Source organism: Peromyscus maniculatus, chromosome 20 (assembly GCF_049852395.1).
Source record: "Peromyscus maniculatus bairdii isolate BWxNUB_F1_BW_parent chromosome 20, HU_Pman_BW_mat_3.1, whole genome shotgun sequence".
In the NCBI taxonomy this organism is placed as follows: domain Eukaryota; kingdom Metazoa; phylum Chordata; class Mammalia; order Rodentia; family Cricetidae; genus Peromyscus; species Peromyscus maniculatus.
This window is the reverse complement of record NC_134871.1, coordinates 18,155,153-18,168,793: the sequence shown is the minus strand read 5'-3', so window position 1 is coordinate 18,168,793 and position 13,641 is coordinate 18,155,153. Positions and strand designations below refer to the sequence as shown.

At 45.4% G+C, this 13,641-nt stretch overlaps 1 protein-coding gene and 1 pseudogene across 12 annotated transcripts in view; one reads left to right on the top strand and one right to left on the bottom strand.

Moving 5' to 3' along the window:
• Sybu (syntabulin) overlaps window positions 1–13,641 on the bottom strand; it is a 110,902-nt gene that overhangs the window by 66,840 nt on the left and 30,421 nt on the right. The window contains exons 1-3 of one of the 6 annotated variants that reach the window (XM_006978694.4): window positions 10,781–10,890; window positions 6,902–6,985; window positions 4,696–4,900 (exon numbers count right to left, since the gene is read on the bottom strand). In XM_006978694.4, coding sequence (XP_006978756.2) covers window positions 4,696–4,900; window positions 6,902–6,925 — 229 coding nt within the window. In that variant the 5' untranslated portion in view covers window positions 6,926–6,985; window positions 10,781–10,890. Of the gene's footprint in view, window positions 1–4,695; window positions 4,904–6,901; window positions 7,101–10,780; window positions 10,891–13,641 lie in introns of those variants that run through there. The other 5 variants (XM_015997401.3, XM_006978693.3, XM_015997404.3 and 2 more) reach the window with 5 other exon arrangements.
• LOC102914429 (nonsense-mediated mRNA decay factor SMG5 pseudogene) overlaps window positions 10,932–13,641 on the top strand; it is a 124,781-nt pseudogene continuing 122,071 nt past the window's right edge. For 2 of the 6 annotated variants that reach the window (XR_013046339.1, XR_013046335.1), the window contains exon 1: window positions 10,932–11,052. The product of XR_013046339.1 is annotated as a nonsense-mediated mRNA decay factor SMG5 pseudogene, transcript variant X5 (transcript). Of the gene's footprint in view, window positions 11,747–12,351; window positions 12,465–13,641 lie in introns of those variants that run through there. The other 4 variants (XR_013046340.1, XR_013046338.1, XR_013046341.1 and 1 more) reach the window with 4 other exon arrangements.

Here is a 13,641-nt window from a genome sequence, read left to right as displayed (position 1 = left end):
ACAGCTTACGTCGCTTGAAGCAGTTCATCTCGATTCTAATCATCACGTTCAAAGGCTCATTTTATCCAGATGTTGAGTATTCTCAAGCCAGACAAAAGCAAAGCAGAAACTATTTCTGCCTGGCAAGGCCTGGCAAATTTCTGATGGCTCTGCCATGCCTCAGCGGTGTTAAGCAGGTTTTAATTTGCCTTAATTGTTCTGCGGCAAACAGCAATGATGGTTACCTCGAGGTCATCGCCAGTCCAAGATTTCACCCAAGCTACTGTAAAAACTCAAATACCTTCTGCCAATACCTCACCTGAGATTAGATGGCAAAGAAAGTCTGAATCTGATTCTTTGGTAGATGTTTTCCTTGGCAGAACTTATAAACTTGTCCATGTATCTCATTTCCACATGTACAATCAGAAGCATGAAGGGAATTCTGAGAAATTATTGGTATCCCATAAAACAACCAGTGTTCTGTATGCATAATCTGTTCCACCTGCCATGTTTACAAGGCTCCCTGTGGAGAACTAGCTTAAAACCCAGCAGTCCATCTGCCTCCAATTCTAAGGGGGTAATTATTGCCTCAACTAAGCAAGGAGGAATGCACAGCAGGCTGCTAACTATGGCAGGTGACTGATGGCTGTACCTCACATTCACCTACATCACCAGCTTTCCTAAGGGCAGCCAGGGTCATGATAAAATGACCAACAAGTCATTAATAACCAAAACAACAACAACAACAAAAACCAACCAAACAAGAAAACCACAATCCCCACCACCACCACCAACAAAAGCCCCAAACCAAAACCAAAGGAGGCCATGAATTTGAAAGAGCAAAGAAGGGTATATGGGAGGAATTGCAGGAAGGAAAGGGAAGGGGTTAATGATGACATTATAATCTCAAAAAAATAAAATAACGGGTTTGAAGAATTAAAATAAATAAATAAATAAATAAATAAATAAATAAATAAATAAATAAATAAATAAATAAAAACAGCACGCCCCCCACCCCCACAAAAAGGGAGAAAAAATAAATAGAAGCCTAGATTCAGTGGGCTACATTCAAAACACAGATTGCCATTGTGGGCTTCACCACTTCTTATGGGCACGTTAGAAACAAGGAAGACGACCCCGGCAGAGGAATGGTGATGCTCTTCCAAAGTCATATTCTCAATGAGACAAAACCCTGGCTTGAGTAGAACAGCAGCACAAGAAAGCAGGTGTTGCATTCCCACTAACAATATCAACTGTACTTCTTGTGTATTATTTACATAAGGCTAAGAATCCACAATATTCTATTTGTAGTATACAAAATAAGGCCTGGCCTTAGCCGTCTCCAACTGCAGTCAAAGCCTACAACAGGATATGAACTGTTCCAAAGGGTCTACTTTAGCTCTAGAATGATGCCCATATATGAAGACATCCATGTGCTGATGAAATGCAAAGCATATACTCATCCTCAGAGACTCCACCCACAAGCAGCCACTCAGAGAAAAAGCTCTTTGGGGACACACCCCAAATGATTGGGGAAAGGTCACACACAATTCCTTCCCTCCAAATGAGACAGACATGACCTGCAAATTAGCATGTTCTTATCCAGCCATTAAATGCTCCTTTGCCAAGGCTCCCCTGGGAGGAAAGGAGAATGACAGTGGAGTCCAGGAGGGAAAAGAGACCCTAGGTAAAGGTGTGCTGGTCACTTTGGAAATGGTGTCAGACTTTTAATTTTGTTGATCAACAAACTTAGTAGAAAAACATATAGTGGGCATAGAGAAAACACTAACAGAGTTCTCATTGTTTTGTCAAAGTATAAGGATTATCTGCTATGAAACTTTTTATATTAATGATAGGAATGTCAGTCTATCAAAATAAGGGATAATCTTGTATATTAAGTAACTTTAGCTGTATATAAACTTATTATCCTGTAAATTTATTATCTTTCAAAACTTGAATATTTTAGAACTGATAATGCTCTTTGCAATTAACGCTTCTGATACCACACTTAGGAAAAAAAATGTAATGTTCAAGTTAAATCTCAGAAAGGACATTTGAGTAACACCTTCCTCTGTATTTTCAGTTCCAAATTTTAGAATTTCTATAACTCCCCATGGTCCCTTCATAGTACTGAATGTAAGAGCTCATAAGGAACAAATACTAATGTTGAGAGGCTCATACATGGCTGACCACCGTAAGTGGTCTGGTTTCATGTGGGCAGATAATGGCATAGTTAAACCTGTGTCAACATTGGTGCTTGTTGTCTGGTATAACTGCTGTGACTAGGTCGGGCATATTCTGGCCTCAGTATTCCAGTGTCTGGGTTGAAATCAGCTATTCCCCCTGCTGGCTGGACATGCTTTACATTCTTTACCTCACTGCCTTCGGCGGCTTTAGTGTTCCCCATAGAACCAAACCCATTTATTTTCCACCCGCTGACTGACCTCCTGAAGCATCATTAACATGCCCCCAAAGGCTTTGCTGCTGTCAATTTCAGTCAGTTCAGCACTCAAAAGCCTTTGTAGAGCTCATCAGTGCTCTGCAGGAAAGGAACTTAAGACAGGGAAGGCAGCAGACCCAAACCTCCGGGAATTGCCAGCATGGGACGCTGGGGAGAGATGAGGGAGGGACTCAGGAGTGGAAGGAATCCTATCTGGAGATGAGGCGCAAGGCTAAGGATTGAAAAGCTGGTTTGTGGACACCCATAATTATATGTGTCTGCCACTCAATTCTCAGCCAGTTAATGGCAGAAAAATCAATATCTCCTTTCGATTTTCATGTCTACCATTATGGTCTTCATGAGAGACAGGTCTTCGGGGAAGAAGGTATGATTCGGGAAATAAAGTCTGGGAGAGACAAGACTCATAACTGAAATGAACAGTTTCATTGGTTTGCTTTTATATTTTGTAAAATACGTTTGTTCACTTTTCTGTTGTGTTGACTAACTACTTAGCTTCTGACAAACGCTCACCTTGAATCAGTCGCAGAGAGTGCTAGTATGTGAAAAGGCTACAGGAATAAGTTTGGAGTCCAGTTACACACACAAAGCTGGAAGTCATGCCCCATCCATGCTTAGAGTGCACTCCAAACTCTACAGTGGTGTTCAAATAAACAACCATGGCTCCACTAGCTTTACGTTCATCCTCTTCATCTCAGGAGAGTATCACACAGCCACAAGTGAGTTTTCTTTTAACTAGATTTGTTCATTCAAATGGAAGGAAATACATTTCAGAAAAAAACATGGTGATGTCTTTGTTTTAGAATGAAGGAAAGGATTTGAAGCTTCACAGGGGAACAGCGTTTAAACAGTAGATGGCTACATTCCTAAAATATAACATATATACAAAATAGGATCATCTTGTGAATGAAGGCCATAAGGCCAAAGTTGCATTGATCAAAAAAGTGCAATTTCTGCTTTACACATAGTGGAATGCTCCGCCCTGCTAAGTTAGAGCATTGGTCATAGCATACAGATCCACTTACCCCTCTTACACATGTTCTTTTAGTAAGTTTGAAAACTTTGTGCATTACAAAATTACATCCTTGTTGTAATAACACAGTCAATACTTTAAATTTCATCCAAATTTCCTTAGAAAGGACCCATGCCCTTTTAAGTTACAGGCCTCAGTACCACAGGGGCTGTCCACTAGAACCAGCAGCATTTGAGGAACTGTGTGGTGTCCATTAAGGATGCTTCTGACTTAAAAAACAACAACAACAAAACAAAACAAAAAACCCTCTTCATTATGTGTTGGAGAGACAACTGTAGTTCATGACATTAAGAACCATCAGAAATTAAAGCTCTCCATAAGCCAGGCTCTACACTAGGGATGCACTTAGGTGAGCAGTCTCACTGAGTGAGCCTCCCAACAACTCTATCCATAATACAAATAACCCAAATCCAAAATGCTATAAAAATGTGGGACTTTTTAAGTAATGAAATAGGCCATCAGCCATGAGTGGAGAAAAATGAATGCCTAGGTTCATGTAACAGATTACATATAAAAGGTAGGCACATTAAATATCTGGGCTATGTGTATGAAGTATGTATGAAACATCAATGAATTCTGTGTTCAGATTTTGCTCCTATCCCCAATCTATCTCTCTCTGCAAATACTCCAAAAATTTGAGAACTCTGAAACAGCAAACATTTCTGATAAGGAATCCTCAACCAGTATTTATTGTCCCATTTTATTGCTGTAACAACTAAGGTTTACCAAGCTTAAGCAACTTAATCAAGATCACACAGCCTCTAAGTGGTAGGTCTGGGATTCCAGCCCACCTTGGGAATCAGGTCTGGCTGGTAATAAGCCTGTGTTCTTCCCCACTACACTGCAGGGCCAGGCCTGCAGCATAGTTCTCCTTGGTCTTGACTTCGTTAGAAGTTATTTTATTTGAGGTATTTCATAATCAAAAGTACATGGAGTTATAGAGATTGTTAGTATAAAACCCAAACTAATATAATTTTTAGATTCAATAAAAGAACACACTTTAAAGGTATAGAAAGAAGAAGTTGAATTTTACATTCTGAATCATAAGAAATTGAACTGGGCTCAAGCATAGGAAACTGTTGTATTGGTAGCTTACAACAGCCAGAAAGGGGCAGCGCACGTGTTGTGGTGGTTGGCAAAGCGCCTAGTTGTAGCTTCGAGGATCAGCCACAGTCTACCTGCAGGTCACGTCTCCCTGCCATGGACGCCCACAGTGCTACTGTACCTGAACAGAAGCTATTGCTGCTGATTGTCCTCGCTGAGCGTCCAGAACTGCTGGGGTTGAACTCCCGGCTCTCTTCCTCAGAAAAGGGAGACTCGGAAGCTGGGGAAACCTTGTTCTGCTGCTGTTGAGGCAGATGCGGCCGCAGAATCAAGCGGGGAATCCGGCTCCTGGAAACCTCCTTCTCCTGATGCTGCACCCTCGGCTCCTTCTCCAAATTGGAAAGCCAAAAGAAAACAATCATTTTCTCTCTGCTCCTGCAAGGCTCAGTTTCTGAGAGGTCGTATTTCTGAGCACCGAGCCCTCCCAGAAGAGACAAGCAGTCTGTACCTCAGTTGCTGAAACTAGGCTCCCAAGTCTTGCCTTTTGATCCCATAAATAGCACAAGTGCAAGTCTACAAGCTCCCCCCCTCCTCTCTCTCTCTCTCTCTCTCTCTCTCTCTCTCTCTCTCTCTCTCTCTCTCACACACACACACACACACACACACACACACACGAGAGAGAGAGAGAGAGAGAGAGAGAGAGAGAGAGAGAGAGAGAGAGAGAGAGAGAACCCATCAGCATAAGTGCCATCCACCCCACACCTCCCAAGCCGTTCCTGCCTCACCTTCTCATCCTGTCTTTTTCTATCACATTCAAGCCCGAGGGTCTCGAAGGCTCTGTATCACTCACAGTGCACCCCGGCTTTTTGGTTTTTCCCTTTAGATTCTTGTGTTGTGCCTGAACTAGCTAACAATCTCACTTCTGTTTTTCTGTCTCCTTACCAACTAGATAATGGATCATACACACTTATCTTTAAACTCCCTCCTCTTCCGGACAGGGTCTTAATTATTCATTAATATCCTGGTACACAAGGCTGGCTGCCAACAGAAAAAGCAAACACATCCAATACCCAGAAAAATGGCTCCACCTTTTACATCACATCTAGCTTTTGTTTTTTTTCCAAAAGGGCAACCATGAGAAGAAAATTTTCTTTACTTAAAATGGCATGTCTAACAGCTTGCCACGCTTTGGCTTTAAAACATGAATAAGAAGTCTATTTTGACAATGTTTTCCATGTACAAGTCCTCTTTCTTAATAGCCAAGAAGACTCAGTAGATACAGGTACTCCGTCAAGCCAGCCCACCTGAGCTTAGCCCTTGGGACCCACGTGGTAGAGGAAGAGGACTGCAAGTCTTTTTCTGACTTCCACACATGCTGTGGCACCCACACTGCCTCCCCACACAAATAAATAAATGTAATACAAATCAAGTTTTTCTCCACCATTAGTTCATTTAATGGATCCTTACACCTCAATCTTCAACACAGACACATATTCAAGTTCATCTGAACAGATGGGGAAGCTGAGGCTGGAAGAGGCAAAGGCTGTATGTACATCAGCTAGAAGAGAACTTCAGACCAGTTTTCAGGGTCACCACTACTCCGCCTTGTTAATACTGGATTCCCAGGAAGAGCTTTTTATGCAAAAATTCCACAGCTCCTTCCAACCTCTGTAACTGAAGGAAGGCTTTGGCTTAAGTAGCAGATGCCATTTCCCAACATGACCTCCTGCTTGTTTCCACAGCTTACCAGGAAGGGTCAAGGCCAAAGCGAACACCTCTGGGAGGCCTCCTCCACAGGGAAAACCCCCTGCAGCCCGGAACCTGGCTCAGGCATCCATGCCATCCTGGTGCTGCATCCAAGCCACACCCAGACTCCGGATCTGTCCAGCCCCATCAGTCACCCAGCAGGTATCCCACGCCAGCTACTCTGCTTGGCATACATACTGCAGACTCTTGAGCTGGGTCACTGTCACGCTGCAGTCTTTATTTCTCAGTCACGAATACACCAAATTCCCTTTGCACTATCACACACATATACGCACAGGCAAACACATGACACCCGCTAAAAGCTTCACCTCAAGTCACATCTTCAGGAGCTAGGATTAACCCTCTAAACCCAATCTTTTAAATCCTCATATTAATCCCCCAAATCTCTTCCTGTAGTGCCACCTCCCCATCTGCTACATCCCATCACCATCCGATGACCCTGGGCTTCCCTGCTGTCTCCAGTGCCTACTTCCCCCACCCCCCGCATTGCTTGGACTCTGAACACCAGGGTCCATTTCTCACCTGGCTCACCCCTAGGCAGGCTGTACCCACCTTGTCTTCTTCTACTGAAAGCCCCCTCGGACCCTGTCACCGTGCCCACACACCGGGTCCCTCCTTACCTTGCTCTCCCGGAGGGGCCCCATCTCGCCGCTGCCTGCCGGCTCCCCGCGCCGCCGTCGCCGCCGCCTTCCAGGAGGAGGCACCTGTGAGCACCGAACGAAGGAGGAGACTGTGTGAGCCCCAGGCTGCGAGCGGCGGCAGCAGCGGGTCCGCCGCGTCCCCGCCAGCGGTCGCGCTCGGCTCCGAGGGCGCGCCCGCCGCCCCGCCCCGCCCCGCCGGACACGTGGTGCCGCCGCTCGCGGCCGCTCCGGAGGCGCCTCCCGGTCGCCGCCTTCACCTGCGGCCCCGGGAACAGCTGCCCGGCACCTCCGGGAGCCTCACCCACCAGGTCGCCCGCCACGTCTCGCTCTCAGCGCCCCTCCCTTGCAAGCCTAGCCCGACCCACTGCGGGCAGGCTGAGGCTTAGGCGCAGCATCGCCAGCCCAGGAGTGTCCCCATCTTTTTTTTTTTTTTTTTGCACCTGGTCCGGGATGGGCAGGGTGGTGCAAGTTGGATGGAGAAGGTGAGAAAAGCTGCGACACCCGATGGCCAAGATGGAGAAAGAGGGAAAGTCACCCTCCGCACTCGCTGTCCCTCTGTGACCTCTAGGTTTTAAGTCAACATATGATTCTCTACCATGGCCTCGCCCGAGGGAGGTGGGGCGCTCGTACCCTGGTGCTGGAACCCAGGCAAACCAATGCTGCAGGACTGACACAGCGTCTGGGTTGCAGGACTTCCTTCCAAGGCTGCGGTTCTCCTTGGAGGGATTTGCGTCAGAAGGGTCTACGGTGGTAGTGAAAGCCAGCTGACACCAGGAGGCAGGAGCCCAGCGCCCATACCCAGGCTTTTTAGCCGAGCACACAGCTCCAACCCCAGCTCTACAACTGCTCCCGGACGACACAGTGGAGAAGGCCCTGATATGGACTGTAGAGAGGACAGGACACCTGTACCGGGGAACCAAGATGAAGGCAGCACGTCGGTCCTTCCAAACAGAGACCCTTCTTCAAATTCGTCTTGGTGAACACGGGGGCTAATAACCCCCACCCGAAGGCAGCTGGGAGGGGTAAAGAAGGAAAACAAAGTAGCTGTATCCAGCTGACAAAGCAGACGTCCCCAAGGGCAGCTAGGTCAGGTTTAGGTGGTCCAGTATCTGCATGTGTCTTTTATATGACAGGCAGAAGAAAGCATTTGTGGTGTAGCCAAATATGTTTAAAAAGCTCAAAATGTCTCTGAGGACAGAAGAGTTGATAACCTTGCTATGCTCAGGTCTTACCTGGTGATAGATTTAAACTTGTAAAATGACTTACACACCCTCTACTCAGAGGTAGAGAATATTCTAGGTAGCAATGTGAGTGGTGAGCCATCTCAACACCCTAGGGTCCTGTGTGCAAGGATTGTGATTATTGGTGACATGGTACAACTTCTTGTTTGTATTCCTTTGGGTACCAACTCTGAAACCCAGGAATGCCTGCGTTCCCAGAGATCCTGAAGTGGGAGGATTAGTGGAATCAATTGGTTGGCTTCTTAAAACCCCCAAGAGATTGTATTCCACAAATCCTTATCCCCTTTTTATCTACTTAACAGAGACATAATCTTAGGACTCTCTGGGGGAGAAGAGGTGATTACTTCATCCTTTCTATACCCATAACTGTCTTAACCATGGACCTCACCAAGGTACAGCCCAAGAGAACTCATACAATTTATTATTTCTAAATTTATGTGCCGGAGTCTGTAAATGGTGAGCTAGCAATGCACTGTAGACATCAAGAGTTGCTTCGGCACTCCCTACCAAGAACTGAAAATTGGTTGTAGGGACCTAACAGCTGAAATTGTCCACAGAGTTATTCCAATCCGAATCTCAGGGGCAGTTCTGACGTCATCTAAAGCCCCCTTCTTCTACTGTGACCCGTATCACTGTTCCTAGGGACTGAAACCTCACTTTTGCCTACCTGCTAACAGGACTTGTGCATGACCACGCCTGGGCACCATCCATCCTCCTTATCTTCATTTGCAGTCTAGCTTGCTCTGAGTTATTTCAGTAGTGGTAGTGGGCCAGCTGGAGCTTTTTCTGCTTCCAGTCCCTCACCCATATTCTTTTCTAACCAACTAGTTCATTTTTTTTTTCATCTACAAAGCTTTTATGGAAAACAAATTGCTCACAGCCTTCCTTGATTTTTACTTTGTTTGAATGTTTTTTTTTTCCTGTTTGTTTTTGGTGTATTTATTATTTATTTATTTATTTTGGTAGTGCTGGAGAATAAGGCCTTGTGTTTGCTAAGTAAGCACTCCTGAGCAAATCCTTGGCCCCTATATGCAAAGCTAAGTCAAATCATACTTCTCCATTAACCCACTAAAATGACTCACTGTTTTCTAGCAGGTAGTGTTCAGAGCACCCCTCCCCTCAAGATGGCACCAAGGACTTTCAAGCTCTGGATGCTGTGTTTGCCTCTCTTCTCTACAGGTGCTCCCTGCCCTCGCACATCCTCTCAGCCCGCTGCTCTCGCTCTCTCCACAAATGACTGTTGTTCAAATTCTAGCCCTTCAGTTCTCCAGAGGTTTCGTGTTCTTTTCCCTCCAGACTTCTGCATACCGCTGCCCCCCTCCCCCCCCCCCCCCGTTTATGCTCCTTGCACTCTATCCACCCATCCTCCTCCATTCTGAAAGACAGTACATTTCATTTTAGTCAGTTTCTTCCAGGAAACCTCCCAATCCCCCCCCCCCTCAGGCCACCTGTGCTTACCCTAGGAGAACTGTTGTTATGATCCTATTTCAGAACTGCCCACTCACTTCACCGGGGATTGTAGGCAGTGCCTGGCACTCTGTCTTCCATACAGTAGCAGCAATGCATAACTACCAAATGAATGAATGCCTAAATGAATGAGTTCCACAACCCCATCCAGGGCCCACTGGTCTAGGATGAAGAACACGGATACAAACTTGTGTTTAGCAGATGACTCGGATAAAGCTGCCTCCAATGTGTCTTTGTATTTAATGGTGGGATGTGTGCCTAAAAAAATCCAACATGTGTTCAGCGAAAGCTTCTAAGGCAGAAGTGCAGGCACTGAGAGGCTTTGCAGTAGCCTCGCTGTCGCCATAGCAACCTTACCGAGGGAAAGGCTGATGGTTTACTGTTCAGATGCCTCTTGGCTCTGTAGTTTTGGAAACCAAGCCTGTTTTTCTGCTGTTCTAAAAGGCAAGTTTTACAAATAATCATCTCTCCATTGCCTTTAATTTCATTGAAGTGTTTCTCATGTCATTAGGAGAAATTTAACATTTGGCTACAGCATCAAAGAGATTTAATCTAATATTGTTTAAGCTATTCATCTCTCATCTGCCTATTATTATGCACCATTTTTATTTTATACTTAAGTACTTATTGTCTTCTTTTGTAATTTTGTGGCATTTTCTTGAAGAAGAAACTGTTTCTTGGATATTTAGAAAATATCATTTGCTTGATATTTTCTAAAGGCTTGAACCCTTTTAAATAATATACCTGCCCAGACCTGGCAAGAAATATAGGAGATCACAAGTTATGGATTGGGAGGAAAGCAAAGTCTCTATACTTACTTCCCAGATCTAGGGATTCTTTATGTAAAATTTGGAATTACATGATCTATATTTTTTTTTAATATGCAGAGAACTTTACAATTTTCAGAGCCCTCTCACATAATATAATCTTACACGAGTCTCACAAAAATCCTGTGACATGTAAGTGGCCAGCTGCTGAAGTCAGATGAATGTTAAAGAACAAACAGGTTTTTATTGACACAGACCCTACCTCCCCCAGACTGCAAACTTCAGAGAAAAGACAATACAGATGCACTGCCAAAGAGAAACATTTGCACTAGGCAATCTCAACACCTCCCAGTCCTACGCATTCCCTCTCCCTCGCATCTCACCTGCGGATTCTGGGGCTGTCTTGGACTCAATCGGGGCTGACAAAGCACCGTCTCCTAATCCTATCAGCTGTGCGAGCAAGCGCTGCTGTCTCTCAGTGACCCGATGCTGGGTGATCTGCACAGCAACAAGGAGCAGCTGACGTGTTTTACCACACGTCATGAAGAAAAGAAACTGCATTCTGGGGCATCCTGGGATTTTTTTTTGTGGTGGGGTGGAGACCCATGTTTTTCTTACCAGGGAGAGAGCTGCCTGTTTTCCCGTAAGAGCTTGTGTGAGTGACCCACCCTCCTCTTATTGTATGCGTGTTATTGTTAAGCTATGGTTAAGGTGTTTAGATGCTGTAAACTGTAATGGCTGGGATTATGCAAGATCACTCCCCGAGGAGGGGGCCCAGAGAGTACTTGGGGCAGAGAGGGGAGTGGGTAACCTGAGGCAGTGTGGAATGAGCATTCATTGGGTTTGGAGTGTGCCAATTATCTAGGCTCTGCAAATGAGTTTTCAGTTAGAGATGCTTTTAAGTGACGAACAGAAATTACATCAAAGTCCAGGTGAAGAGGACTGGCAGAGGTTTGGGCCTGGGGACTTTGAGGCATGGAGGATGTATTTTTCTGCCTGTCTAATGGGGAATCAGATGTAAGTTAGTGTCTCAAACCACACTCACTATCTGGCATCTGTGGCCTTTTGTTCATTTGTGAGAACAGGGTAAGGAACTAGCCAAAACATAGGAACAGTGAATGCATTTAAAAAAAAAATGGAAACACAGGGTGGGTCAAGCAGGTGTGTACTGTTTGGGAAAGTGGACTGAAATGTTTGAAAATCTGATACCTGGAACGGCTGTGTATAAAGCTGGGCATCCAGGTGGGAGAGGCCGAGTGTGGACATTTCCCTAATGAACTGCCTCCGATGACTAGACAGTACGTGGACCTCGAAGACTGACTCAAAGGGCACAGGAAATCATCTGTGAGGTAGGCACCGGAAGGCCTAAAGCCAGATGTTGAATTCTGGGCCTGAGGGAGAAGTACCCTCTGGTCCTAAGAGATTGGAGGTATGAGAAGGGCAGTGGTGAGTCCCCTGACCCAGCAGCAAAGCTTTCTAGAAAGGAGGTGAGGGGGAGATGACCAGACACTTCTGTCAGGTACCTCATCTAGGAGCCCTGAGGATTAGTTCGGCACCCGTATCAGTCCAGGCTTAGAAAAGGCATTTATAATGTCTTCTCAGAAAGCAGATCTGTAGCTAGATCTGAGTTACATTACGAATTTGTTTTCCATAATATAGTTTATGTCTATGGCTTTGTACTTTTCCCACCATCAACTTTCTAGTAAACACTCTTTTAAAAATAATTGTTTTTTTTTTCTTCTGCTAGAAGATGGGGCGGGGGGGGGGGAGGGTTGATTTTGAAATGTCTACTCAAAAAGACAGCGTTGCTGCAAAAACCGAACAGAGCGCCCCTGGCGGCCAACTGCTATGACAGCCGTTGCAGGAGCCACCGGAGTTAGGGGAGCTGTTTGCAGGCCTGAGGGACAGGGAAGGAGATGGGAGCTTGGGGTTCCGAAGAGCATGCAGAGCCAAGTACACCTCTGCCGAGTTAGAGCTGAGGGCAATCTTGATTGCTGCTTTATTCCTGAAACCTGCCGAGCCATTGTTCTCAAGCAGTTTTCTCCATTCCTGTCATCATGTGATCTAGTGAGTAACCGCACAGCTTTGCTGTGACCTTTCTCCTCTCCAAGCTATGGCAGGAAAATTTGTAAGAAAATAAACCTAGAAACTGGGAATCTGTCCTGTGTTGTCTCAACTCTCCATGGGTCTCCTTAAGCCACTTCTGGAATTTAATGCTATTTAATCAAAGGAAAATTGCCTTTGAAAGGAGATAACTTTCCTATCAGCTTTACAGGGGCTGAGATGACATCATCCAAGAAAATGGGCAAATGAAAGACTGAAGTTGTTCATTATTATTTCTTTGGCCTAATAGGTATGGTCCCATGGTTTTTCTGTTAGCTTTCCTTTTCTTCTGTTTTTCAGGTGTGTTTATTGTACATCAAAACAGCATCACAATGAGAATAAAATTCTCAGTAACCTCTGGCATTTGGGGGTCTGTTGATGCCATTTTACCATAAGCTGGAATGTCCCTTGTTTTCCCAAGAAGTTGATCCCCTCCTCTTGTCCTCTGATTGGGCGGTGATCTGAGATGTGCTTCTCAGGCCTGCTTACCATCCCCCACCCCCTACCCCCCCAATCCCCACCCCCTACAGACAAGCAGTTGGGGCTACTGCCGGGAAGCCTGGAAGCTCCTCCATGGCTTCCTAACCCCAGCCCTGGTGATAATTGTAGTATATGAAATTTTAGAATGAGTGGCCTGGTAGAAAATTAGTGAAACTAGGACTGGATAAATGACCTTGAATTAGGGGCCCCGAGAAAAACACCTGTGTCTATTTTTCCATTAAGAAGCCCAGCTACTGGCTGGCCTCACTGTGGCTCTCATCCGAGAGCCAGCAGGAGAGTGAAATGAGTTTCCTCGTCTGCATAGAGGTTTGTGATGAGTAGTCAATGAAAGATGCAAGGGCCTGAACCTCAGAGCCCTGGACTCCGGTCAACTGTGTGCCTGCTTCTGACTGTGCACCTCATAGGAACTGTTTCGGGACTCCCCTCGGACCCAGCATGGTGTAAGTGCAGGTTAGCTGAAAAGGACGACGACTCGCTGCACCAGTTAATGTCTGTGAACAAATTAAGTCCTCTCAGCTTCATGTTCACACCTATAAAATAGACTTAATAATAGTAATTAGCTTGTAATGCTGTTAGAAGGATTAGACACGTCTAGTATTTAAGCCTAGCATATGGTTACAGCTTCCTAGATAGCCTGTCT